At 40.2% G+C, this 25,576-nt stretch overlaps 1 protein-coding gene across 4 annotated transcripts in view; it reads right to left on the reverse strand.

Annotated features, from left to right (window-relative positions):
- The window catches only part of ITCH (itchy E3 ubiquitin protein ligase), a 128,976-nt gene that overhangs the window by 72,099 nt on the left and 31,301 nt on the right, over nucleotides 1-25,576 (reverse strand). For all 4 annotated transcript variants that reach the window (XM_034787312.1, XM_034787313.1, XM_034787310.1 and 1 more), the window contains one exon: nucleotides 2,153-2,243. In XM_034787312.1, the coding sequence (XP_034643203.1) occupies nucleotides 2,153-2,222 (70 nt within the window). In that variant the 5' untranslated portion in view covers nucleotides 2,223-2,243. The remainder of the gene's footprint in view (nucleotides 1-2,152; nucleotides 2,244-25,576) is intronic.

Below are 25,576 nucleotides of genomic sequence, written 5' to 3' on the forward strand. Positions count from 1 at the left end.
GTCCCAGTCTTATTAATCTCTTCTCACACGGAAGCCATTCCATACCCCTAATCATTTTTGTTGCCTTTTCTCAACCTTTTCCAATTCCAATATATCTTTTTTGAGATGGGGAGTCCACATCTGGTAAATCAAATACTTTTGTAAACCAAGTTGGGTATCCAGATAATGAGGATCACAGTGGCCACCTACAAAAAAATTGGTTTACATGACTTGCCAGTACCAAATAGGGGCTTTGCAGAAGAGGAAAAGATAAATTACAGTTCTTCTGGTTGGCGTTCAACTGCCTTAACCATGAGACCATCCTTTCCTCTTCCTGCAGTCCCCTGCCTCATTCACAACACATCTTCCAACTTCTGCAACAAATGAAGCAGGGGTCTTACATACAACAGTCTCAGGAAGGAGTGTGATCTGAGAATAAGCAGGTGTCCTTGTGGAAAAAAAATAGCATGCAATTTAAGTCTATCATAATGCATATTCAAAAGGGGTCTGAATTAAGGTTGCACTGGAAAAAACTTATTTCTGGCATTTCCTAACTTTTGAGTATTTGACTTCAAAACCTTAATATTCTGATAAACTAGGATATTTTACATACAAAAAAAGTTCTCTCCCCTCACTACAGTTTTCATCCATTTATTTTTTTAATTAATCTGCCCCCCTTTCAGGTTGGTGAGTGGATGCTCAATTTTTTTTGCTGTAACACTTTACTCCCTTCCAAAAACCATATACCACAGTCTTACAGTGCTCTCCTTAGCCAGATGGAAGAGGGAATGCAGCACGCTCTGAAGTTTGTCATCATTGCTTTTTCAAGTCAGCTTGCAGAGGGCGAAGTACTCCTCCCAATTCCTGCTGGCCCACTCAGTAAGGGCCAAAATTGGTCCCAATCTAACATGCATTGCCTCTAGCTGCTGCTGTCCCTTCTTTTGTCATTCTCCTTGCTATTTCTGTGTGCTGTTTTCACTTTTTTTCAATCTATTCCTTCCATCCTCCCCAAACTCAAGTCTGTGTAGTTTCTGCACACAATCCCAGATCAAGCAGTTGGACTGTATTTCTCTGGGAAAAGGAGGGTGGTTGTGGAGAGGAATCCGGTTACATAGGTGCAGCTGCTGCTCCATGGATACTCCTCCAGTTTCATGGCTGGAGTAACCTTCGGGCCTGTAGCATCTCTATGGGAGGACTGCCAGTGAATGTGTGTAGTGGCAGATCCACCATCACAGTCTCTGTTCCAAATCCTCACTGAACATGTTGTACAATGAACCTTGCAGGTACACATGGAGGTGCACACCCAAAGAAAAGGCTCTATATATCACTCTACTCTGCAGAGAATCCACACCAATTCCACCAGCAAGGTCTTCTGCATCCATGAGTATGGTGCAGAATTTGCCTTATGGCATATCAGTAATATTGGCAGACGCACTAGAGCAATGAAGCTGAATTGGCAAGTTATCAATTGCAGGACTGTGGGGGAGGCATTGTGTATGAGACAATACCACATACAAATCCACTGCTGTGTGCTCTCTTTAACCAACCTGTCTCACAAGTACTTAAACAGAGTATTATTCCCAAATTTAAATGTGAAACCTTGTATTTAAATATTCCCCTACAGTACTTGCAGCCCAACAGCAATAGCATATTACTGCATGAGAACCAACAAGAGAACATGACTAGAAGAGAGCAGTATAAATTTACCTAACTTGAAATGTACAGAGTATATTATAAAAGGCAATAAAAATATTAAGATTTAATCATTTTTCAATTTTTAAAGTATTATCAGTAAGGAAAATATTTTATGCGTATAATTCTTAACCTGACAATTTCCCTTTAAATATAACTGTATAGAGGAATATGAGAAAAATAAAGAAATTTCTCCCGTCTGGTTTTTACCATGTTATAAACTAGATTTTAGGAAGTAAAAGATACATGTAACAAAAGATGTAATTAATAAAATAGCATTTCTGTGAGGGAATTACAGCAACACTATTGGTTTCATTGCAGAACAAAGTTGAACGTCTTGTCCTCTTCATATCCGAAACATCGTGAAACACAACATACTGCCAGTAGCATCCTATTACTTAACTATGTACACAACGTTTTTGTTTGTTATTTTCTCCCGATTCCTAGAGGGGAAAAGTATTTAGTCTTTTAAAAGACTTACCAGTAATCTGAAGCTGTGATTTCATGGCAAATCCACTGACAGTTCCTGATCTTGGCCCGCTGCCAGCCATAATACGAGCTGGGCCTTGAATCTGAATGAGGAAGTAAAGCAGACATTTAAAACACAATAGTAAAGTCTAAAATCAAATTCTCTATTTTTTGGCATGCATATACAATATACTGAGGATAAACACAATACACTTGTTTTCCTTGTAACTATGTTTCCATTTTGCCTGGGTATAAGATTAACTCTATTTATTAGCTAGTCACATAGTACCCAGGGCTACACCATCACACCTGGCTGTCATTCCTGTTTCGTGTGGTCATCCCTCTCTACTTCCCCACTCCCAAAGAGAAGGTTCTCCTAATCCTCAGAAGGGTTGCCACCCATCTAATGTATGGAAATCTTCACCCTCTTGATGCCAGAAATCCTGAACAGTCAAGTTCAGTGCCAAACACTTTAAGAGCATTAAGAGGCAGAACAAGTAGAGTGGCTGTTCTTCCCCTGCCTCTGCACTCCCCAAATAAGATTATTCTTGCTATTTATCTTGTAAATTTAATGTAACTTACAAATACAAATTCAGTGCAAGACAAATATTTTGATTTGTTTGTACTAAATCGGGTCCAGTCTACAGCTGTGGCTCCTGGTTCTACAAAGCACTATTCAAAGAGCAAACAAAGCAGTCTCCTCTCATGCTGTGGAGATGCCCTCCATTTAGATCACAACTCCAGCACAGTTTTCCCTTGCTCTTTCAACCTTTGGACTCTCCTCTGTCTACTCCCAGCGCACACTGGAGTTGAGAGATTCTCCTTACACCACTGATTTAAAGACAAAGTACCTATCCTGAAAAAAACAATGCATCAGATCAGTGGCTCTGATATGCCAACAGATCTAAGTGATAAATGTGTGGTGCTTATTTAATAAAAAGTGGAAGATGTGACGGAAGTGTCCGGTTATGCTAGTCTCCCACAGATTTTAAAGCGCACTGTTCAATTTGAAGGGATAAGGAGGTAAGTAGGTGACTATGCCATACACATAATGTTAATGAGTCTACCACAGCTTCCAGCGAAGGGATGTAAACCTTTAGCAGTGGATGCTTATGCACTTAGTGCAAAAGGTTCCAGGTTTGTTAATTTTCAGTGGACAGTCCAAGCAGGGTCAACTACACATGAACATGTCTATTCAATAAAAATTTCAGATTATGTATTGTGCAGCGTAGAATATGAATAAGGAGAATATACAAAAACAATATGAACATCCTTGCTTGAAAGTTACAGTTTGAAGTGAAATTTCAAATACTTTGTCAATTAACGTGAAATTGATGTTGCCCATTTTTCCTTTTTTACAAACAAATGTGGAAACTCGCATTATAAATTTAACAGTTAGATGGTGTTCACTACTGGAAAGTATGGCAAAACAGAAATATTAATGTACCATTGACTGTTACAATATCAGAGAGCCAAGGTGCACGAGGTAATATCTTTTACTGGACCAACTTCTGTTGGTCCACATTTTCTCTCTAATATCCTGGCACCAACACGGCTACAACACCACGATATGTCACAGTACTATATGCTGCTATTAATGCAATTAATTTTTTGTACTAGTTATGAATCAAACCTTTCTAATAATCTTGTACAGTGTGAGAGTTCTTTTAATGTAAATATTTAAAAAGAAGTCTGATTAAAATGGATAAGACATTTAATAGACATTTATAGAGCAGCTCCATTCATATCTGAACAACGATTAAGTCTAGCAAAATTAAAAACCTAGGTATCTTTTATACTTTAAGCAAGCAGCAGACCAAAGTGTCTAGACCAAAGCAGACATACCAGACAGCTTGGAGGTGTTTGCACTTAGAGTGAAGCTGCTATTTTCCATGCACATAATGCATCTCTACTAAATGTGATAATTACCTGATGTTTGAATTCACAGACAGTAAGTGCATAAAGCATAAAAATGTAATCCTAAAATCTCTCTCATGGCAATTTTTAACTTAGAGGCTTGGAAAATACTCAGTATTAAAAGGCCTCAAAATATGTGACCTCATTTTCACCGATAATATGGTGCGTGGTAGAAAGAAATTGTGAGTAGTCCTATTTAATTAAATGGGATTATTCACATGTATAAGTATTTTCAGAAGACCTAAAACTTTTACAAGCAACTTGCTTACTGATGAGTTTCAGGTGGCTATAATTCCATTAATCATTATTATTAAAAATGACAGACCAGAGTCTGTTGTATATTGGGTAGTTCTTCAAACTTCAGTGAAATCTCAGTTTTCGGTGGCTCTGTCAATCAAATATGAAACCTGGGATACTTTTGTTGGATGTTTTCTAAATTTCATAAAATCCATTGGTCTGTCATTGCATGTGGGTAACACACCACAAATCAAGTATCATTACTCAATTAGAAAACAAATTATAATAATCAACCTAATGAAGTGATCAAATAAAAATCCAAAATTGTTAATGAATAGCCTTTGAAGAAAGAAGAAAAAAAAGCCAAAAACTCACCAAGTCATACACATCCCAGCTGGCTGCAATAGTTAGACTTATTTTTAAGCACATAACACCTCTGGTACAAATTAAATATATTCATTAAAAATAAAAATTCCCACCCATTTTGTTCTAAACAAGTTAGCTGTATAATTTAAGTCTTTGGATCACTTCCCTGGCCTAAAGGGAAAAAAATCCAACATAGTAACATTTAAAAAAATAGATTTGAGACAGGTAGGTTAATTATGCCTTGTAATATTTTCATTTCTACTGTAACCGTGTTTTCGGTGATTAACAGGTAACAGCAACTTTTTCAAAAGCTTCAACTGCTTGCCAAAAATAGGTAAGAAATGTCAGCACTGTTCCTACAAACAGGTGCACTACAGATCCTGACATCTGCGTAGAGATAACGATCTGTACCTGCATCTGTTTGCAGGATTCTGCAAACCATTCTGTTCAGGTTGACCCTTGAACCCATGAAAAATGTCCTTATTAACTTAATATACCAGTTGGATGGCCTCAATCAACGTGTGAAGCATCTATATTAAGAATTAATTAGTGATAGAGGGAAGTATTTTAATTTTAACTAGTATAAGAACACTTTCTTATTACCAATTAAAGCGTGAGCTGTTCTGAAAAATGACTAATAGCAGCATAGGAAGGTTATATGTTTATTGTCTCAGTGATTACCATACCAAATACGTTGAAGAGTAATCAGATGACTGTCAGCCTTGCAAACTCAACTTCAGTTCTCTTCCATCTCACAAGTCACTACCAGTAATAAAGACTCCACAAGCACACTGATAATCATGCAGCCCCACAGTCTGGGGGGGGTATGCCCAAATGTAACTGACTAGAAATTAGGCCTAGTCTACACACAAGTTGCAATAGTTTAACTGAAATCTGTTTTTAAATCAAAGTATAATTGAACAGGTACAAAAGGTTGCATGGCACTTTTTTGGAACAGCTTAACTCAGTTCTCAACTGACTTAAACTAAATTGAAATAACCCGGGTCTCATCTGAAGTAAGAGTTTCCATACAAGCCTTTTGCACTGGTTTACCTATGGGCTTTAAAAATCACATCTTAAGTTAAAATCAGTACAATTTTCTCATGTAGACATGTCCTTACTAAACTATTTTATTGATGGATGCTAAAGGAATAAGAGAATGTAGTTCACATTCTTAGTTGACATCACAGAACTCTATGTTATTGTATCAATGTTTTCTGTACCAAACATTCTCGATTACAACCAAAAACATGCTTTCAAAATAAAAACAAAACACACTGCGAGTCTTTCCATCATTTCCAGACTTTTCCATCTTGGGCATCATCATCAATAGTGGAAGTTCTATGAGCCAACAAGTAGGCCCTCAGTAACACTCATGCAACCAGTAGGGTTGCACACGTGTAACTGAGTTGAACTCCATAAACAATCCGGTTGATGCACAAGGAATAGAATCTAGATCACGCCTCCCTAGTTGTCATGCTACTTTTTACCCATAAAAGAGCCAAGAACTTCCTACCACGAAAGTCAGCAGATAATCATAGAACTGGAAGGGACCTCGAGAGGTCATCTAGTCCAATCCACTGCACTCGTGGCAGGACTAATTATCTAGACTATTCCTGACAAGTGTTTGTCTAACCAGCTCTTAAAAATCTCCAATGATGGAGATTCTACTACCTCCCCAGGCAATTCATTCCACTGCTTAACCACCCTGACAGTTAGGAAGTTTTTCCTAATGTCCAACCTAAACCACCCTTGCCAGGGCTGGCTCCAGGCACCAGCGAAGGAAGCAGGTGCTTGGGGCAGCCAATGGAAAGAGGCGGCACGTCCGGGTCTTCGGTGGCGGGTCCCTCAGTCCTTCTCGGAGCGAAAGACCCGCCACTGAATTGCCGCAGAAGAATGAAGCGGCGCGGCTGAGCTGCTGCCGAAGTGCCGCCAATCGGAGCTTTATCTTTTTTTTCCTTTTCTCCGCTTCGCTGCTTAGGGTGGCAAAAAAGCTGGAACCGGCCCTGGCCCTTGTTGCTATTTAAGCCCATTGCTTCTTGTCCTATCCTCAGAGGTTAAGAAAAACAATTTTTTTTTCTTCCTCCTTGTAACAACCTTTTACATACTTGAAAACTGTTATGTCCCCTCTCAATCTTCTCTTTTCCAGACTAAACAAACCCAATATTTTCAATCTTCCCTGTTAAACATGTTTTCTAGACCTTTAATCATTTTTGTTGCTCTTCTCTGGACTCTCCCCAATTTGTCCACAACCTTCATGAAATGTGGTGCCCAGAACTGGACATAATACTCCAGCTGAGGCCTAATCAGAGTGGAGTAGAGCAGAAGAATTACTTCATGTGTCTTACTTACAACACTCCTGTTAATACATCCCAGAACAATGTTTGCTTTTTTTTTTTTTTTTTGCAACAGTGTTACACTGTTGACTCATATTTAGCTTGTGGTCCACTATGACTCCCAGATCCCTTTCCGCAGAACTCCTTCCTAGGCAGTCATTTCCCATTTTGTATGTGTGCAACTGATTATTCCTTCCTAAACGGAGTACTTTGCATCTGTCCTTACTGAATTTCATCCTATTCACTTCAGACCATTTCTTCAGTTTGTCCAGACTATTTTGAATTTTAATCCGATTCTCCAAAGCACTTGCAACCCCTCTCAGCTTGGTATCGTCTGCAAACTTTATAAGTGTACACTGTATGCCATTATCTAAATCACTGATGAAGATGTTGAACAGAACCGGACCCAGAACTGATTCCTGTGGGACCCCACTCATTATGCCCTTCCAGCATGACTGTGAACCACTAATGACTAAATATACACAAGGAAGAAGACTTAAGTAGGGAAGAATGATATTTAGATTAACGTTTTAAGAAAAATTGAATTTCCTTTAACTTTTTTTTTTTTTAAATTAAAGATTGCATAGAGCTATTTTACTATAACAGTCAAGCATTCCAGGGTATCTGGTGTGTCTTCTTGCTGTCTCCAAAGCGTAATTACCAAAGGCTAGCATATTTAAAATACGCTAATTATAACAAAACAGATACAAAAAAAATCTTAAATCAATAACTAACAATTCCCTGAGTAAACTGAATGTGACTAGGCCCTCATGTTTGCAATTAGTAATAATGACTCAATTTATTTATTTATTATAAAAATATCAACATTTTCCAGGGTCTGTGACAGCTAAAAGCAGAAACAAATCTGTTTGCTTTGAAACACTGTTCTATACTATGACTCCATGATATAAACGGTACTCATTTAGGAAACTTTTCATTGTAAATCAGCTGAATATTGTGCTACAAAATCAAATATATTTCTTAAAAATTGAAAATGAAGAATATTGCATTTAAGCCTTGTTTAGCATATAGAAGGATGTATTAGGACAATCAGGGAATCAGTGCTTTTAGACATCCAGCAGAGTTAATAATTCAGTGCTTGACTGGGTAATATCAATGTTTGCTTTTGACTTCTCGCAGTTAAGGATTTTCTCCAGGAAGTTCATTTTCATGACCCACGCCCCTTGTAGTATGTGGAATATCAGATGAACTATGCTGCACTGCTTCCTAATGTAGAGGCAGATAGGATGCACTGAATTCTGAAGGAATGCTAAATGATTTTAAACCATTTGACCAACCTTCAATGTTATACAGCCTAACATTTTCTGGAACTTCCAGAGTTCACAGACAGCTTTCATTTTTTATCCTTTGTGTAAATTCACACACATAATGAATCAGGAATTCATAGAATCATTGAATATCAGGGTTGGAAGGGACCTCAGGAGGTCATCTAGTCCAACCCCCTGCTCAAAGCAGGACCAATCCCCAGACAGATTTTTGTCCCAGATCCCTAAATGGCCCCCTCAAGGACTGAACTCACAACCCTGGGTTCAGCAGGCCAATGCTCAAACCACTGAGCTATCCTCCCCCAAAATATTGCGTTGTGGCCCGTACAGGGACCAAACCCATGACCTTGGCGTTATCGGCACCACACCATAACCAGCTGAGCTAACCGGCCACTTCATTCACAGGTAGTGATTCATAGGTGATATCAGCAACGTAGGTGCCAATAGGAATAAGTCTTTATCATCCCTGTTACTTTGAATTTCCCCTTCAAACTTTTTCCTGTGAAAGGTCAGCTATGATACTTCTTCACAGATGAGTGCACAAGCTGCAATGATCTTAAAGCCAATTGACAGTATAACAACATGAGCTGGATTGCTTACTTCTCCTTGAAAATACATTGCCTGAAGCTGCAGGTATCGTTTATCTATTAAAAAGGTCAATATAATGACCAGATTCACCACCGAAATTTTATATGCAAGTTTATTGGGAGGAAAGCCTAGGGAAGACTATTTGACTTGACCACATTTTATGCATTTTGGAAGAAGGATGTTCCTGAAAATAAAAGTATTTAAAGGCATGGTTCAATTTCCAGAGCTTGATAGCATACATGAGTAGGAAAATGACAATCAGGAATGTGTTCGATATGAACCTGAGTTATACAAAGCACTGTCCAAACCCAAAGAAGAGAGAGTGTGCAATCAATGTGAGAGACAGACAAGCACTTTCTATTGTACTACCTCCACAGACTATCATGAATCAGGTCCAAAAAAATAAAATAAAAAGAATTGTTAGACTCTAGGTAAGAGGGGTTTGTGAAAAGAAATGGCAGTAGATGCATTATTCAAGATTAACTTCAGAAGATAAAACGACATTAACTGAACCATTCACCTTCAGAAGTTCACAATTATTCAAGTAAGTTGGATGGGAGTTCACATTGGAGGTGGTTATTTGAAGACAGTGTTCTGTCATGCAAGGCTTGGGAAGCAGCACAACAAGAGGCTAGCAGATCCAGTGAGACTCAAAAGATCTATACAACTCCTGTATGCCTGTCTTTAGCACAAGCATTGGAGCATCTTCTGCTGCTAGCTGGCCCTGCTGCTTCACTCCTTTAAATGGCCAGTCTCCCCTTCTGCAGAACTCCTTAGCCCCACTTGTGTGGAGCAGTGTAAAGTGGTACCTCATGCCTCCACTAAACCAAACCAGACGATAAAATGCAAGGAAGAATTCCCACTACAGAAATGTTAGGCAGGCAAGCGATTGCTTGATATTGCTACTCTCCTTTCCCTGCTGCTGTTCACAGTCTGAAAAGACTCCCCTCCTCTTATCAGAATGCTGCCTTTTGAGGGCAGAATGCTAGAGAAGATACAGGGAATTCATTAAACTCTCTAGCATGGGGAAAAGACCAAAGAACAGAAGAAGGCAGGACAAGCAAAATGGTGGTGAAGGAAACTCAGGGTATGTCTATACTGGCCGCCAGATCAGCGGTCAGCGATTGATCCGGGGGGGGGAGGGGGAGGGAGTGTCAATTTATCGCATCTAGTCTAGTCGCAATAAATCAACCCCCGAGCGCTCTCCTGTTGACTCCTGTACTCCACCGCCACGAGAGGCGCAGGCAGAGTCGACAGGGGTGAAGACACCACAGTGAATAGATCTAAATACGTCGACTTCAGCTACATGGCATAACTTAGATCCATCTTCCTGCCGCCCAGTATAGACCAGGCCTCAGGTGCACAAAGCAGCAGCATTTTTTATAGATGTATGCAATATCTGGACAAAAAGGCAAATTGTGGCTAATTATGCAGCTTCTAAATTTTTCAAACTTTTAACAAATTATTAGAGGCATTAGAAGTAAGATAACTGGTGTTTTATTACACAACAGTTGGTCCCTGAATTTAGAATTAAGAATTATTTATATCAGGTAATTTAGAAGAAAACATCACCTTTCAGAAATAAGCACAAATAAAACCAGCTATTACAGTGTCTATATTCAGGTACAATTCAGTACTGATTATGAAAGAAACTAAAAACAGGTCTCAAATACTTGAATTTTTTAAAATCAATACAGAAAAGTAGTATCATAATTTAACTCTGCGTATTGAGTCAACATATAAGTTACTGTTCTGGTATAATCAGTCAGGTGCAGCTTCAAAGACAATACTGGTAATTTCAGAGCCAGAATAAAGTACGAGTGAGAAAAAGAGGAAAGTTTTGAGTTGCTCTCCTGTGCTTATTTTAAAAAAAGGCACTCACATTCAGGATGATGTGGAGAAAAGGGAAGATAGTATAAAACAGAAAAAAATGGTGAAAACCTGCCCAGTTCTTCCCATACTTTCCCCAACTGTATACTCCCTATGGAAGAAACATCTGATGTTTTAAAATACACCTCAACAACTCTTAAGAATGTGTATTGAAAAGAGGTTGCTACTTCAAGAGTAGCAGCATTTCTCTCTCTCTCTCTCAGACAGACTCATCCTCCTGTTTTGAGACAGGTGGCAGTCCCTTCACCTTGATCAGCCTACCTACTAGCCTCACTTTCCTCCCCCTTTCCAATGTGTAATGTCACGTTACACACCATAGCAACTTTTCCTTTAAGCCAGTTGACCCAATTGTATGCGGTGGATAAGACTGATGACAGTCTGGTTCTTTATACACTTGCTGAATCTCTGTTCCCATTTCTTCCACCAGCCAGTAAGCAAGCAATACATGCAACAAATCAAAGCATCAGCCTGACACCCTTCTGGCATCCACCACTAGCAATAGATCATCCAAAAGAAGCAGTATTGTCTGCGTAATATAAGTGCAGTTTTAGATCTGGGTAAGGATCAAGGAAGCTTAAGGACTCCAGTTGAGACTGCAGGTCCATACGCACCTTCTCCACAACTTTACCTAAGAAGTGTCAATCCCTGGCAAGATTGTCATCATCAAGAGTTTCTTTGCTTTTCTGAATTTCCACCCTCAGACCCAACCTGAAGAGGAGGATGTGAGAACAGGAAAACCTTTCTGAACCCAGCACAAGCTGACAGGATAGATAAGGAAAAGGGGGGGGAAATGCATATCCTGGCTACCAAAAGGGGGGGGGGGGGGGAACAAACAAAACACCTTGCCCTTTTTTACGAAACATACAGAGAAAATACTTCAGTGACATTGTAACCAGATACTCAGAATTGGCCTAACTTGCAACTTTTGACCTAAATTCCTAGTGATTTGAAACGTTCTCTCTACAAATTATACAGATTAGTAAAACTGGTCAACCAACTCTATATGCCTGGAGAAAGATACCCTAATAAGAGCCTTGCTGAAATCCAAACTGCATTCTGATGACTACAAGTTTCCTGAATCCAACAGCTTATGTTATAAACCTATGTAATATTCATTAATTTACATTTCTATGCACAGAAAACTAATTCTATGGCTTGCATGCAATTAGGACAAGGTCACATGACATGAATTACATCTTCTATAGATATGCATGATTTGGTCTGAGTAAAAATTTAGAAGTAAAGCATTTTAACCATTAGAACTGCAGCATATAACATTAAAAGAGGAAGAAAGAAGAGGAAAGAAAGGAACAGAAGAGAAATAAGGGTAAAATGATGACTAGATGATAGCCTCTTGGTAGCATACCACCATCAGTGAACTGCTCATGGGGAGACAAAGTGGATAAATTAGAGAAGGAAGGAAGGGGCAGCGCAACACTTATTACACACACATCTGGGATAAGAAACTAATTTGGAGCCTATAATTTATTTTCTGTACCTCGAAACTAACAGCTAATGAATTAAAGGCTTAAAAGGGTGATCGTTCTGATTAGATTTTCACATATGTTCATACAGAGAAAAGGTACAATTTTCATGTATAGCATTAAGACAGTTGGCTTCTTGAAGCCTGGCAAAGGAAAGCACTGCACAAAATAATTAAAGCCATTTGTGAAAACAAAAATTGTATTGTGCCATTCCCCAGAGTACAATCTGGACTGCTGAACAGCTGTGTACCCTCATTTCTCCTGGGGTGCTCTCTTTTACACTACTTTGCCATGAGAACAACCACTCCTGGCCTGCTCTCACACAGCCTCTTGCATTTACATTATTCCCAGCTGAGATTTGAGTGCTCTAACCAGCTGCTCCTGAATTATATTGCAGAGTGACACCAGCAAATTCCCTGTCCCAGACTTGCCCCCAGAAATGTGTGCCCTGTACTGCCCAGCTCTTTTCTTCTGGACAATACAAGCTCATACATAATCCATCATTTTATTAATAGACAATTATATGCACAAACCTTGTTATCGCAAATGGATTTAAATAAAACAAAACAAGTTTATTAACTACGGAAAGACAGATTTTAAGTGATCACTATTAATCAGGCATAAAAGTCAGAATTGATTACAAAAGAAATAAAAGTTACAATGCAAACTAATACCTAACTTAACAAGCCAAATGAATTTAAAGCAAAAAGGTTTCTTTCATCATATGTTTAAAGCAGTCTGGCTGGATTCCTTTCAGTCAGGGCCCTTCCTCCCCCGCCCCTTTTCCCCAGTTCAATGAAGCTTCCTTTGTCTTTCCAGTGTTGTTGATGCCGTGAGTACAGATGAGGGGAGAGAGGTAATCTGGGGCCTCTGTTCCTCATTTATCTCTCTCTCCCTCTTCTTTGAGAATCGTCTTCAGGTGGGGTTCAGGCGGCACAGTCTGTTTGCCCAGGAATCTCCAGCTGTTCTATTACCAAGATATAAATTTCTTGCTCATGCCCTTCTTTCTGCCAAAGAATGGCCACTTAACCAGGCGATAGTCCATTTGATTATGTTGACACCCAGCTGAGGCATCAGTTTGCCCTTTGTTTTTGGTTTGTGCCTAGTTTTGGAACGTATCTTAGAGAGTAGAATTTTATAACGTCACGTACAATGTTGCCACACATATTTTGCCAGGACAATAATGTTCAGCAAATGATGCGTTTTCAAATGATACCTCACAAGGCATACTTTATACAAAATTTACCACAGTCTTGTAAAAAGGATGAACACAAGGGTACAGACTGTTGCATGTATATTTTTATTTCAGCTATTTCCTCGTCACGATGCAATCCATTTAGAAAGGAACATAATACTGCATACACAAACAGCCTAGTTATAATTGATTCACCATGACAACAGTACTCAAAATGACTAGCTCTGAATTGACAACTAAAAAACAAATTATGTCAATCCAGGCCCAAATGCTGAAGTACCGCACAGGGTCAAAGCCACTGGTGGAGGGGGGAGAGGGGAAGAGATACCTAAACTGAACCCTTTGCAGCTACAACCAATTAAAAATTTTTGCAGTCATGAAGAAATTATTGGGACAAAATTCTATGGCTTTTGTTTTTCAAGAGGTTAGACTAGATCGTATTGGTCCCTTCCAGTCTTAAAAATATATTTTAATAAGACTGCCACACAATGATTGTATTCAATCAAAGCAGAGACCAATTTTAAAACACTTAAATTCAAAGCTTCCATGAAGGTACTTACATTTTCAGCACAACTGCAATGACAATAGTAACATCAATTCTGGGGTGGAAAGAGCACTTGAAAGTGAGCACCTGACTCCTCCCACATCAGGTCGCAAACTACTTTTGCACAGACTCAAGTCTACAGACTTGGGCCCACAGGACTCCCAGTATGGCTGGAGCTCAGGCTCTGAAACTCAGTGAGGGGGCTGGGACTCAGACCTGAGCTCCAGCTTGAATGGTAAAGCCTACGCTGCTACTTTTAGTGCTGCAGTGCAAGCCCAAGTCTGTAGACCTGGGCTCAGACTTGCTGCTGAGGGTTTTCTAGATTTGGGGGGTTGTTTTGCAGCCTGGATGTACCCTCAGGTGGTTATTGTAGGATGGCTGAAAGTGCTGTGTTGTTGCCATACTTTGGCAATATGCAGGTAAGTATGGGGGGTGATCTGTGAGGATTTGTGTTCTTCAATCCATCTCATGAAGGGCAAAGGAGGAGACCATTTTCCAAGAAACAATGACAGGGAGCCTACATACAATTCATCCTATTAATCAAGGTCAGTTGCTAATAGAGAGAATTGGGCCTGTCTTCATGCAGAAGCAAGTTCAGCATTTCTTACTTCAAGAAGTTTTCTACCTACTTTTTCAGACAATACTCATCAGATTTACACAAAAGCTGGCTCCATGAAAACGGATCCATTTTGGGGACAGACACACAACTGTGAAGTCTTCTCTTGTTGAGTTTCAGCAAACTTACTCACAGATGCTCTAGGCAGGATTGGGGCTGCAACCTACAAATTAAACTCATGACCCTTATGGTTGGTTAAATCTAGCTGAAGAGGACACTGGGATTAATAATGAGATGTTGTCAATGTTCCTTTCAAGAGGTCAAAATGCCAAAGTCTCTCAACGGAGACTGTTCAATGTACACTCAAGAAATCACCCTTGACATTAACAATTTATACAGTCATCAATGTCCCTCCACTTGCCTTTTCTGGGAAGATGTTAAAACAACTCTGGCACCTCCAGGAATCCTCAGATTTCCCTCCCCTCACCCAGTTTGGTATTAAGACCTGGACATAGAAGTCAGACAACTCTAGACTCTTGTTAATGATCTCTATTGTGGTAATGGACAAAAAAATATATAAACCTGGGCACTTGTATTATGATCCTCAGCACATACTGTTAGAAATGAGGCATGGCTCTCCTTCCCAGCCCTTTTTATCCAAATATTCTATCTTCTACATTAATATTTTACAGATAGGGAATTGAGCCAGTCTGCTCCTCCTCCTGCTAACCGGACCCCTCCTCCAGGCACTCTGGCCAGGCCCCCCCACCTCAAAGAGGAGTTATGTGAATACTACTTGTTTTCTGGGTTTCAGATGTTTAAGTTTGCATTACCTTCAGTCCCTCCCACCATAGATTCCTGTGCACATCGAGGGGCAGGGAGGGGGACTCAGAATCCCAAGAAGAGTGGGATCACTCAAATCCCAGAACATAGAGCAGATGAGGAAAGGGGCTCATACCCCCGCAGAGAGATAAAGCTCTTCTAGATCCTATCACACACACAGAAGATAGAATTCAGGGATGACAGGACATCACACTTCCTCTCGTATTCTCCAATCCTTCCTGTCCTCTGCACCCTCTCCCCCCTTACCTGAGCTCCTACTATACATTCCCATTTATCCCCTCCCCATAACACCTTCATCCCTCCCTTTCTGCAGGCCTAAGCCCCTCTCCCCCTATTACCACCTACTCTTGCACCCCAAAACATCCCTCCCCTCTCACTGAGCATTCCCAGGGGTAATTTATTCTCTTTTCAAAAATAGTTTGAGGACCTTCTGACTGTTCTGCTGTACTCTGATTACATTTCTCCAAACAAAGAACAAACACAGCCTTGATAGACATTTTCCCCAAATGCTTACAGTTCATCTTCAGACCGCTGCCCAAGGTGGGCTTCAAACATCAAAGTTGCAGATTCAGAGAGATATTAAGCGGTCCCCATTCATCTCAATGAGGTGTTCTCAGCTCAAAGAGAATACCCAATGGAGATTAATACAGCCTAAAACAATAGCTCTGAGGCATGGTCTACACTACACCATTAGGTCAATGACAGCTATTCTGGTCACTTTTCCCACATAGATAAGATTCTCCCTTGTGACACCCCATAGATTTAGGCCAGTTCTACACTTGAAGGATAACTACACCACTCAGAGGTGTGAAAAATCCACATCTCAGAGTGGCATAGTTAAGCCAACCTAAGACCCCATGTAGACAGCGCTAGGTTGATACCTAGCTACCACCTCTTGGGGAGGTGGATTACCTATGCCAATGGGAGAATCTCTCCCGCTGGTGTAGGTAGTGTCTACACTGAAGTACTACAGCGGCACAGCTGTGCCGCTAACATTTTAAGTGTAGACAAGCCCTTATCCGTAACTAGCACCACTGTTTATTATTACTTTTTTGTAGTGATTTGGTCATTTTTCAATCTACAGGACAGTACTCATATACCCAAGCCAGTCAGAATGAATTCTGTGAATACGATTTCATGCAACACAAACAAAAGCTTTACTGAAATTCCAAATAATATCTACCAAGTCTCCTTCCACTAATTCTGTAGTTCTATCTAAGAAAGCACTTCGTCTGACAAGATTTGTAATCCCGTTCCTTGTTACTCATGTTTTCATTATTCTTTATACGTTTACTGATTTTTTAAAATGGCATGAATATTCAGATCATTGGGTTTTTAAGTTAAAATTAGAGTGTAATTGCCAAGATCACTCTTTCTTCTAGTACTTCTCCAACTCATTATGCTTTTTCAAAATTAACTTGAGGGTTAGTAAATTTATTGGCCAATTCTTTTGGCACAGCAGGATCTACTGTCCTCCAGACCTTTTATCTGTATATATTGTGACAAAGTTCCTCCTCTACCTTGGTGAGTCTGTGCTTATTGGCGGATTTGCTCGCTTCACAGATTCACCCTGTGGGGTCAGGAAACAGTCCAGAGACCTTCCCCTCTGGTAGAAGCTATAGTCCAGGTCAATTCCTCCTGTGTTTGATCAGGAGTTGAGAGGTATGGGGGGAACCGGGGCCCGCCCTCTACGCCGGGTTCCAGCCCAGGGCCCTGTGGACTGCAGCTGTTTAGAGTGCCTCCTGGTACAGTTGCACGACACCTACAACTCCCTGGGCTACTTCCCCATGGCCTCCTCCCAACACCTTCTTTGTCCTCACCACCGGACCTTACTCCTGATGTCTGATAATGCTTGTACTTCTCAGTCCTCCAGCAGTACGCCTACTCACTCTCAGCTTCTTGCACACCTCTTGCTCCCAGTTCCTCACACACACTTCCTCTCCTCTGGCTCCCTGGCTTGACTGGAGTGAGCCCTTTTATAGCATCAGAGGGGCCTTAGAGTCAGGTGCTTAATTGCCTCACCTGACTCTTAGCAGGTTAATTGGAGTCAGATGGTCTATTAGCCTGGAGCAGCCCCTGCTCTGGTCACTCAGGGAACAGAAAACTACTTATCCAGTGGCCAGTATATCTCCCTTCTGCTACTCTGCTGTTCCCAACTGGTCTGGGTCTATCACAATATTCAGATTGTTCAAGTATTTCTTTACCTACTTTACTATAGTTATTGTTACGAAGACTTTGTCCATTATTTTCAAATTGCCCCCATTTTTCATGTTGCACAGATTTTTTAAACAGGAATTAACAAGCCTACTTTCTAATATTAGAAAATTTCCCAAAAACATACTTGTCAAAGCCCTTCAGCTTGTATTAACTCATTTTGTCTTCTTGCTGCCCTCCTCTTTCATGGGAAGCCTTGCCTGACTGGATTTTCTTGTTTAGCTACCTCACCATTTTTCATTTCCAGAACAGGATTCTTTTTACATTCAGATCTTTTAGAAACCACACAAACCACAATGAGCATGTCTTACTATTTGCGTGAATCTGTTGCGTCTTCATTATGGAATCCCTCCCCCAGCCCTGTTCCACAGTTATGAATTTTCAGATTGTATCTCCCCATCACCACCATTTGACATACCGTGCCACCCCTTAACATGTTCCCATTTTGTACACATCTAAACTGAACAAGTGGGCCGAATGGGACCAGAGAACCACTGGCTCTGTATGGAAAGAGTAGGAAGGAAAGAAGCACAGTAGCCCAAGTACCACTTCTCTCTTAACTGGCTGGAATATCATTTAATCCAAATAGTTGCTTCATTACTAAACTAGTCCTCTCAGCAGCCTGGTGCATCCATTGAGATCAGGCTTCTTTCTTTGCTCATCCTAGGCACTAGAACGACATTGGCTAAGATTGTGTCACACTAATATTTATTTCTCAACGGATTCTTGAAGTCATCCTTGAGATCACTGAATCCCCTGTAGTGTGTGTCATTTGCTTCCATGTGCACTACATTTAGTGAGACTTCCTAAGAAACAATCTACCCTTTTTGTCACAATTATTCAGGCATCCTGCTGTCTATCTGGGTCACTATATCTTGTGCCAGATTTCTTCTATGAAGTTACTAATCAAGATAACAAAGAGAAGGCAAGTAGAGACTCCCAATTTAATTTTCACAACTGAGCTACTATTAGAGTGTGGTTGCCTCACAGTCTGTTCCTTCACAGCAGCAGAATAAAAGAAGATAAGGTTAAAGGTTCCAGAGATCCCCTCTTTCCTCACTTTATTTATTCTTCCAGGTGGACCTGCGTATTGTTTTATTTTTATACATATATACGCGCACACACACACACTCGGAAAAATACACAGGTCCACCACCTCTGCTTTCACACACCCTTCAGACACAGCTTTCAAGCAAAAAGCCTTAGAACAAGCAACATATTCATTCATTAATCACAGTAAGTGTAGTACTGTATGTGTTTGATTCGGTTATCCCTCCAAAGCACTATTATCTTCCCTTCCTGTTTACTGCTCAAAGTTTGGTTAGACACATGCCTTTATACCTGCCTCTACTCTATCCTTTCATTATCAGTAATTGTTCATACACACCTCTGTTCACCCAGCTCTACACAGAGCTCTCAAACTAAGAAACCCAGCCTCACCCACACAAGGCTATAGCTACACACTGCCCATCAGTCAGCCATGATCTTCAGTCACTCATCACTAAGCACAGAATCTTTAATTGCTTCTGTAATTGCTTTGAAGAATGACCAATCTTCCCTAGCATTTTTGCCATTCCATCTATTTTTTTATCTAATAAAATAATTGCATCATTTGGCTAAAATGAAATAATTTAAATACATTAAATTAGCTTTAAAACATGAAATCATCAGTTCATTTTTGCTTACATCCACTAATTGCCACAGGACTTGCATTTTTGGTCTATAGAGCCAGTACCAACAAAGGACCAAGCTATCAGCAGGACTGGGTCCTATTGGAGGAGCTTTCCAAAATGTAGTAATGATTTGTCTTGATAACGTTGCAAAGTTCTTTCTATGGTATATTAGGCACTCACAGATCCTTGACCATTTCAAAACAAGTCCTAGGGTAAAGTTTACAAAAGCACCTGACTGAGCCTTGTCTACATGGGAAAGTTTTACCAGTTATACCGGTACAACTCCCTTTGTTGACAGTCTTATTCCAGTATGAGTGTTTTTTTACGTAGGCTAAACTGAAAAATTGTGTTCATACCATAACAAGTGGCTACTCAGGAGATTATATGGCCATAACCATAGCACTACAATTGATAAAACTTTCCTGTGTAGACAAACCTTGAGGCTGCTAAATCATCTGGGAACTTTTGAAAATGTTACCTGTAAACTTTATTTGCTTGCCGCTGTTTTAATTTAACGTGTAAATAACCAGGAATTTGCTCTGATTGCAGGGCAGGAGGATTAGAGTTATACAAGAGAAAGTATGGAATAAGTTATGTTAAGGATAGGATGTGAAATCCTACAGGATAGGATGCAAAAAAATTCTCTTAAACGGGAGCATCTCTCTCCACCGATGCAAAACCCATCAACTTGGGGACATATTTATAAGCATTTTTTGCCCACACAATGACAGACAGTTTGTACAAAAACAACAAGGAGTCTGGTGGCACCTTAAAGACTAACAGATTTATTTGGGCATAAGCTTTCGTGGGTAAAAACCTCACTTCTTCGGATGCATATGTTGTTTTTGTAGATACAGACTAACAGGGCTACCCCCTGATACTAGACAGTTTGTAGCCACCTTAGCTGTGTGCTGATTGGGCCACAAGCATCCCAGGGTTGAGAACCACTGCTTTAAAATGTTAAATGTAACGTTGCTCTGGAAGTTTGCCATTCTGATCCAAAAAATGGCACTTATTGCTAAAGAAAACAGTCTCACTTATTTAATGAAGGTAGGAAGCATTTGATGTTTTTCATTAATTAACAGATTTGTTTAATTCCAAGTATGTTTTAATTTTTATCTCTTCCATTTTTTGCATTAGAAGGAAATTAAAAAATGGGATATTAACTGTCCAAATGTTAATTACTGCAGAAATAAAGATCCATAACAGGTTCAGAAAAAAATGAATTATTAACTTTTTGCTGACAATTCTATTTGGCAATCAATTAAAAGAATGCACCAACTGTCTACCCCAGCATAAGTTTTTCCTCTACATATTTAGATTATGAAAACTTCATCCATTTTTGAGTAGAGGGGAAAGATGATAAATGGTTTGTATTGACTAAACAATGCATTGTAAATTAGTAGAAGAAAACCCACAGAATTTCCATTCACTTTTTAGTGTATTGGGAGTTTTATTCTCTTAATGGCACTGTTTTCAGTGGTGAATTGGAGGGCCAGGTCACCTTCCTCAATTTGATGTTTTCTCCCCTTTTTCCTATTACACAAGAGGAAGGCTGACTGGCCCTCCTCCTAAAACACAGCCCAGTTTTGTTGGCCTTCTATCTCCCAAACTCCTTTATTTTTGTTTCCCTTCTTTCCCTACTGCTCTGAATGATCTGGTCTGCAAGAACAGCCTAAGGTTATATCTACACTACAGACCTTATGGGGGCACAACTGTATTGCTGCTTACGGTGCCACTGTAAGGTCTCCCATGTGGGCACTCTATTCCAATGGGGGAGAGCTCTCACATCAGCATAATTAAACCACCAACAAGCAGTGGTGGCTATGACGACAGGGGAGCGTCTCCCGCGGACATAGGGTGACCAGACAGCAAGTGTGAAAAATCGGGATTGGGGTGGGAGGTAATAGGAGCCCATATAAAAAAAAGCCCCAAATATCGGGACTGTCCCTATAAAACCAGGACATCTGATCACCCTATGCAGACATAGCACTGTCAACACCAGCGCTTCTGTCGGTGAAACTTATGTTGGTCAGGAGTGCGTTTTTTCACACCCCGACCAACAAAAGTTATACTGACAAAAGTGCTAGCTAAGACATGCATCTTCACTAGGGGAAAAAAGTGTGTTCTGAACTCAAGGTAAAATCCTAGTGAAAATAGCTTGCAGTTTCCACACAAGTTTGCATGGCCAGTTCAAGTCTACATCACTCTGCTAACTCACGGAAAAACTATCAACTGCCTCGTCTTCATAAGAACGTTTACCTTGAGTTAGCAAACTCAAGTTAATACATCTTTTTTCCTAATGAAGACAGAGCCAAAGAGTCCAAGAGCAAGTCAGCGGTCTCCAGCTACAGGCACCTGCACTCCTGCTTCAATGAAATTGGTCATCTAATCAGGTATGCACCTAAAGGTACTCTTTGCGTGCAGTAAGTGAAAATGTGACAGAAAGTTGAATCTCTCTTTTTTTAAAAAATAAAAATTTCGTATTTTTCCACAGGAAATGTAGGCCCATATATATGGATGTTATGAACAGGTGCATTTTGTAGTTAGAAATCAAAGTAAGATGGATACTTTCTGTTCAATTTGGGACAACCATAATAATACAGTCTTAGCTATGATTTGACAATTTCAGTTAAGCTCCTAGTGGACAGCTGTTTACAAATCCCTTCATCACAGCTGGCATCTTTTAGCAGTCTCAGAAGAGGAGAAAGAATTGAGCAAACATGGAGACAATAACCTCTAATCCCTAAAGTTGTTCCCTCCAAACCAGAGTTTGAAGAATACTGGCAGGATAGTGTGTGAAAACTTGCGCCACTCCTGCCAAGCTGGACCTGCTCTATGAATAGTCAACTTCAGTCTTCTTTGCTACAAATCCAACACATTTCAAGAGCACTAAAATTTACAATCAAAATTTTTAATATGAACACTTATTGACAGCAAATAAATTTAAGCCCAACACTCATAAAATAGGGAAAAGTCAAAATTAGAAAAAGATCAGACTTTTTCCGTCTTAAAGACTTATTTGGAGACAACACTCTATAATAGTCATGAGACAAGAATAAATTTGTCCATTCCTCTGGGTTTGCCAGTTTATAAGAAACTCAATTCGTTCTGTGAGAACTTGTAAAACTTCTCAAAATCAAAAGATGCTTCTAAAAAAAAGTAGTGTTTTTGCACTGAAGATTTCTTTTGAAACTACCTTAAAACAAAAATACCTATATAAGAAATTAACATTATACTTGATTAAATGATCTACATGGATTCCCAGCTAACAAGTGCTAGTAAATCTAAACATAAATCTCGACAAATAAAGAGAAAAAACTTGTTTTTAAACTAATTTTGTGAAGCTGTTCTGCTCTGCCTTTCATAGACTTATGAAGAAAAACTTCATAAATAGCTGTCATTACAATTGGTCAAATGTTAAAAAAAATTCCATTTAATCATAATATACGGTACATCAAGTATAAATGGGACAATTTTTAAAATTAAGAAGTTAACAACATGAGTATTTTCAAATTGCTTTCCTTGTGTTACTGCATCTCAGAATACAGAGATACTAATAAAAATACCTTAGAGAGAAATCATTCTAAACACTATTTAGAATGATTTCTCTCTAAGGAATTCATTTATATATGAATTTGTTGCTATGGTAGGATATATAAAAACAGAAAAATAAACACCCCCAATTTACTTGGTTAAAAAGTGAGGTTAGCAGATAGTATGGATTTGCTAAGCACATGCACTTTACACTAAACACTATGCTGAAGTAAACATATTTACAGATAAGACTATCTGCTTCCTCCTTCCCTAAATAGAAGGTAGACTTGAAAACATATTGAGGGAAGATAATCTAGATAAAATGCTTATGTTTTGAGTGACATATTTATGGAATATACTTTTAGGGGAATATAAAGAGAGTCTGGTTAACCCTCCCCCCTTTTTTTTTAAATAGTATCTTGCCTTTGAATTAAAGTTCCATTGGTGTAAGTCAAAGTTTTATTACATTTAAAAGTCAGCTAACAAAGTCAATTGTACATATTAATACTAGTTAGCATTTTTTGTCTTCAAAGCACAGATTAACTAAAAAATTTGCAACACCCTTAGGTGTGGAAACAGACAGGGAAGGTTCAGGGAAAGTGCAGAGGGCCAAAATGCTCAGCACACAGGATTTACTATGCACCTGTTCAGAAAGGGTTCCGTATACCGTGAAGAAGTGTGTACAAAATGCTCAGCAACATGAACAGTGCCTGAATACTAAGTAGGAGGAAGTGGATACTGTGATCAAAGAGATAATGGTTACAGGATATATACAAGGCATACCCTATGTACATTCCAATGAATACAAATAAATAATATTATTTTATTTTGGTTGTTTAAAAATATGTCATCCAGTACCCTGGATGCATACACAAAATAAACAATTTGGACCTATGGAAAAAACATCTCTTCCAATCCGATTTGATTCCCCTCACAAGGCTCACACACCAAGCCAGCAACTTATTCATACTATCCAGCCCAAAGATAAACCTAAAGACTTGTTTAGGCCTGGTCTATACTAGGAGTTTCTCGAATTTAGCAGCGTTAAACCGAATTAACCCTGCACCCATCCACACAACGAAGCCCTTTACTTTGATATAAAGGGCTCTTAATATCGGTATCTGTACTCCTCCCCGACGAGGGGAGTAGCGCTGAAATTGGTATTGCCATTTCGGATTAGGGTTAGCGTGGCTGCAATTCGACGGTATTGGCCTCCGGGAGCTATCCCACAGTGCACCATTGTGACCTCTCTGGACAGCACTCTGAACTCGGATGCACTGGCCAGATAGACAGGAAAAGTCCCGCGAACTTTTGAAATACATTTCCTGTTTGCCCAGCATGCAGAGCACAGGTGACCATGCAGTCCGAGAATCAAAAAAGCACCAGCATGGACCGTACAGGAGGTACTAGATCTGATCGCTATATGGGGAGAGGATTCAGTGCTAGCCAAACTACATTCCAAAAGACAAAATGCCAAAACATTTGAAAAAATTTCCAAGGGCATGATGGAGAGAGGCCACAATAGGGACTCACTACAGTGCCGTGTGAAAGTTAAGGAGCTCAGACAAGCCTATCAAAAAACAAAGGAGGCAAACGGTCGCTCCGGATCAGAGCTGCAGACATGCCGCTTCTACGCTGAGCTGCATGCAATTCTGGGAGGGGGGAGGGGAGGGACACGCCACCAGTACCCCACCTCTGACCGTGGATTCTGAGGCGGGGGTAATCTCAGCCATGCCTGAGGATTCTGAGGATAGGGAAGAGGAGGAGGATGACGACGAGCTTGCGGAGAGCACACAGCACTCCATTCTCCCCAACAGCCAGGATCTTTTTCTCAGCCTGACTGAAGCACCCTCCCAACCCCCAGACAATGAGGCCATGGAAGGGACCTCCAGTGAGTGTACCTTTATAAATATAAAACATGGTTTAAAAGCAAGCGTTTTTTAATGATTAATTTGCCCTGAGGACTTGGGATGCATTCGTGGCCAGTGCAGCTACTGGAAAAGTCTGTTAACATGTCTGGGGATGGAGTGGAAATCCTCCAGGGACATCTCCATGAAGCTCTCCTGGAGGTACTCCAAAAGCCTTTCCACAAGGTTTCTTGGCAGTGTAGCCGTATTCCGTCCTCCATGGTAGGACACTTGACCATGTCATGCTAGTAGCAAGTAATCTGGTATCACTGCACGACAAAGCCTGGTAGCATATGGTCCCGGTGTTTGCTGGCATTCAAGCAACAGCCATTCTTTATCTCGCTGTGTTATCCTCAGGAGAGTGATATTGTTCATGGTAACCTGGTTGAAATACGGGAATTTAATTAAGGGGACAGAGTGGTCGTTCCTACTGGGCTGTTTGCCTGTGGATGAAAAGAAATCCTTCCCTGCAGTTAGCCAAGCCGGGGTAGGCAGGGGAGGGGAATCTTCCCTGATACCAGCCATGCGGTGGGGGGAGGGATAAAGCGATCATCCCAGAGAATTGGATGGGGGGGTAGTTTGGTTTCTGCTGCTGCACGTTAACAGGAAAACTGCAGCACGCAATGGGCTTTGCTTGGTATGTGGGAAAGGAGGGCGCTGCTTGTAGGAAAGCTGCAGAAACCGAAAGACAATGGCTTACCATGGCCGCATGCAAGCCGAATTCTGTTGCCCAGACCTGTGTCTGTGCTCTCTAACACCAAAGCCGCAGGCACTCAATATTAAGATGCAAAATGCGACCTTGTACCGAAATCACGTGCCATGTAATGTGAATAGTGTTGTTCAACATGAAAGAGTATAAGTATT

The sequence above is a fragment of the Trachemys scripta genome, chromosome 12 (assembly GCF_013100865.1).
Source record: "Trachemys scripta elegans isolate TJP31775 chromosome 12, CAS_Tse_1.0, whole genome shotgun sequence".
NCBI lineage: Eukaryota > Metazoa > Chordata > Testudines > Emydidae > Trachemys > Trachemys scripta.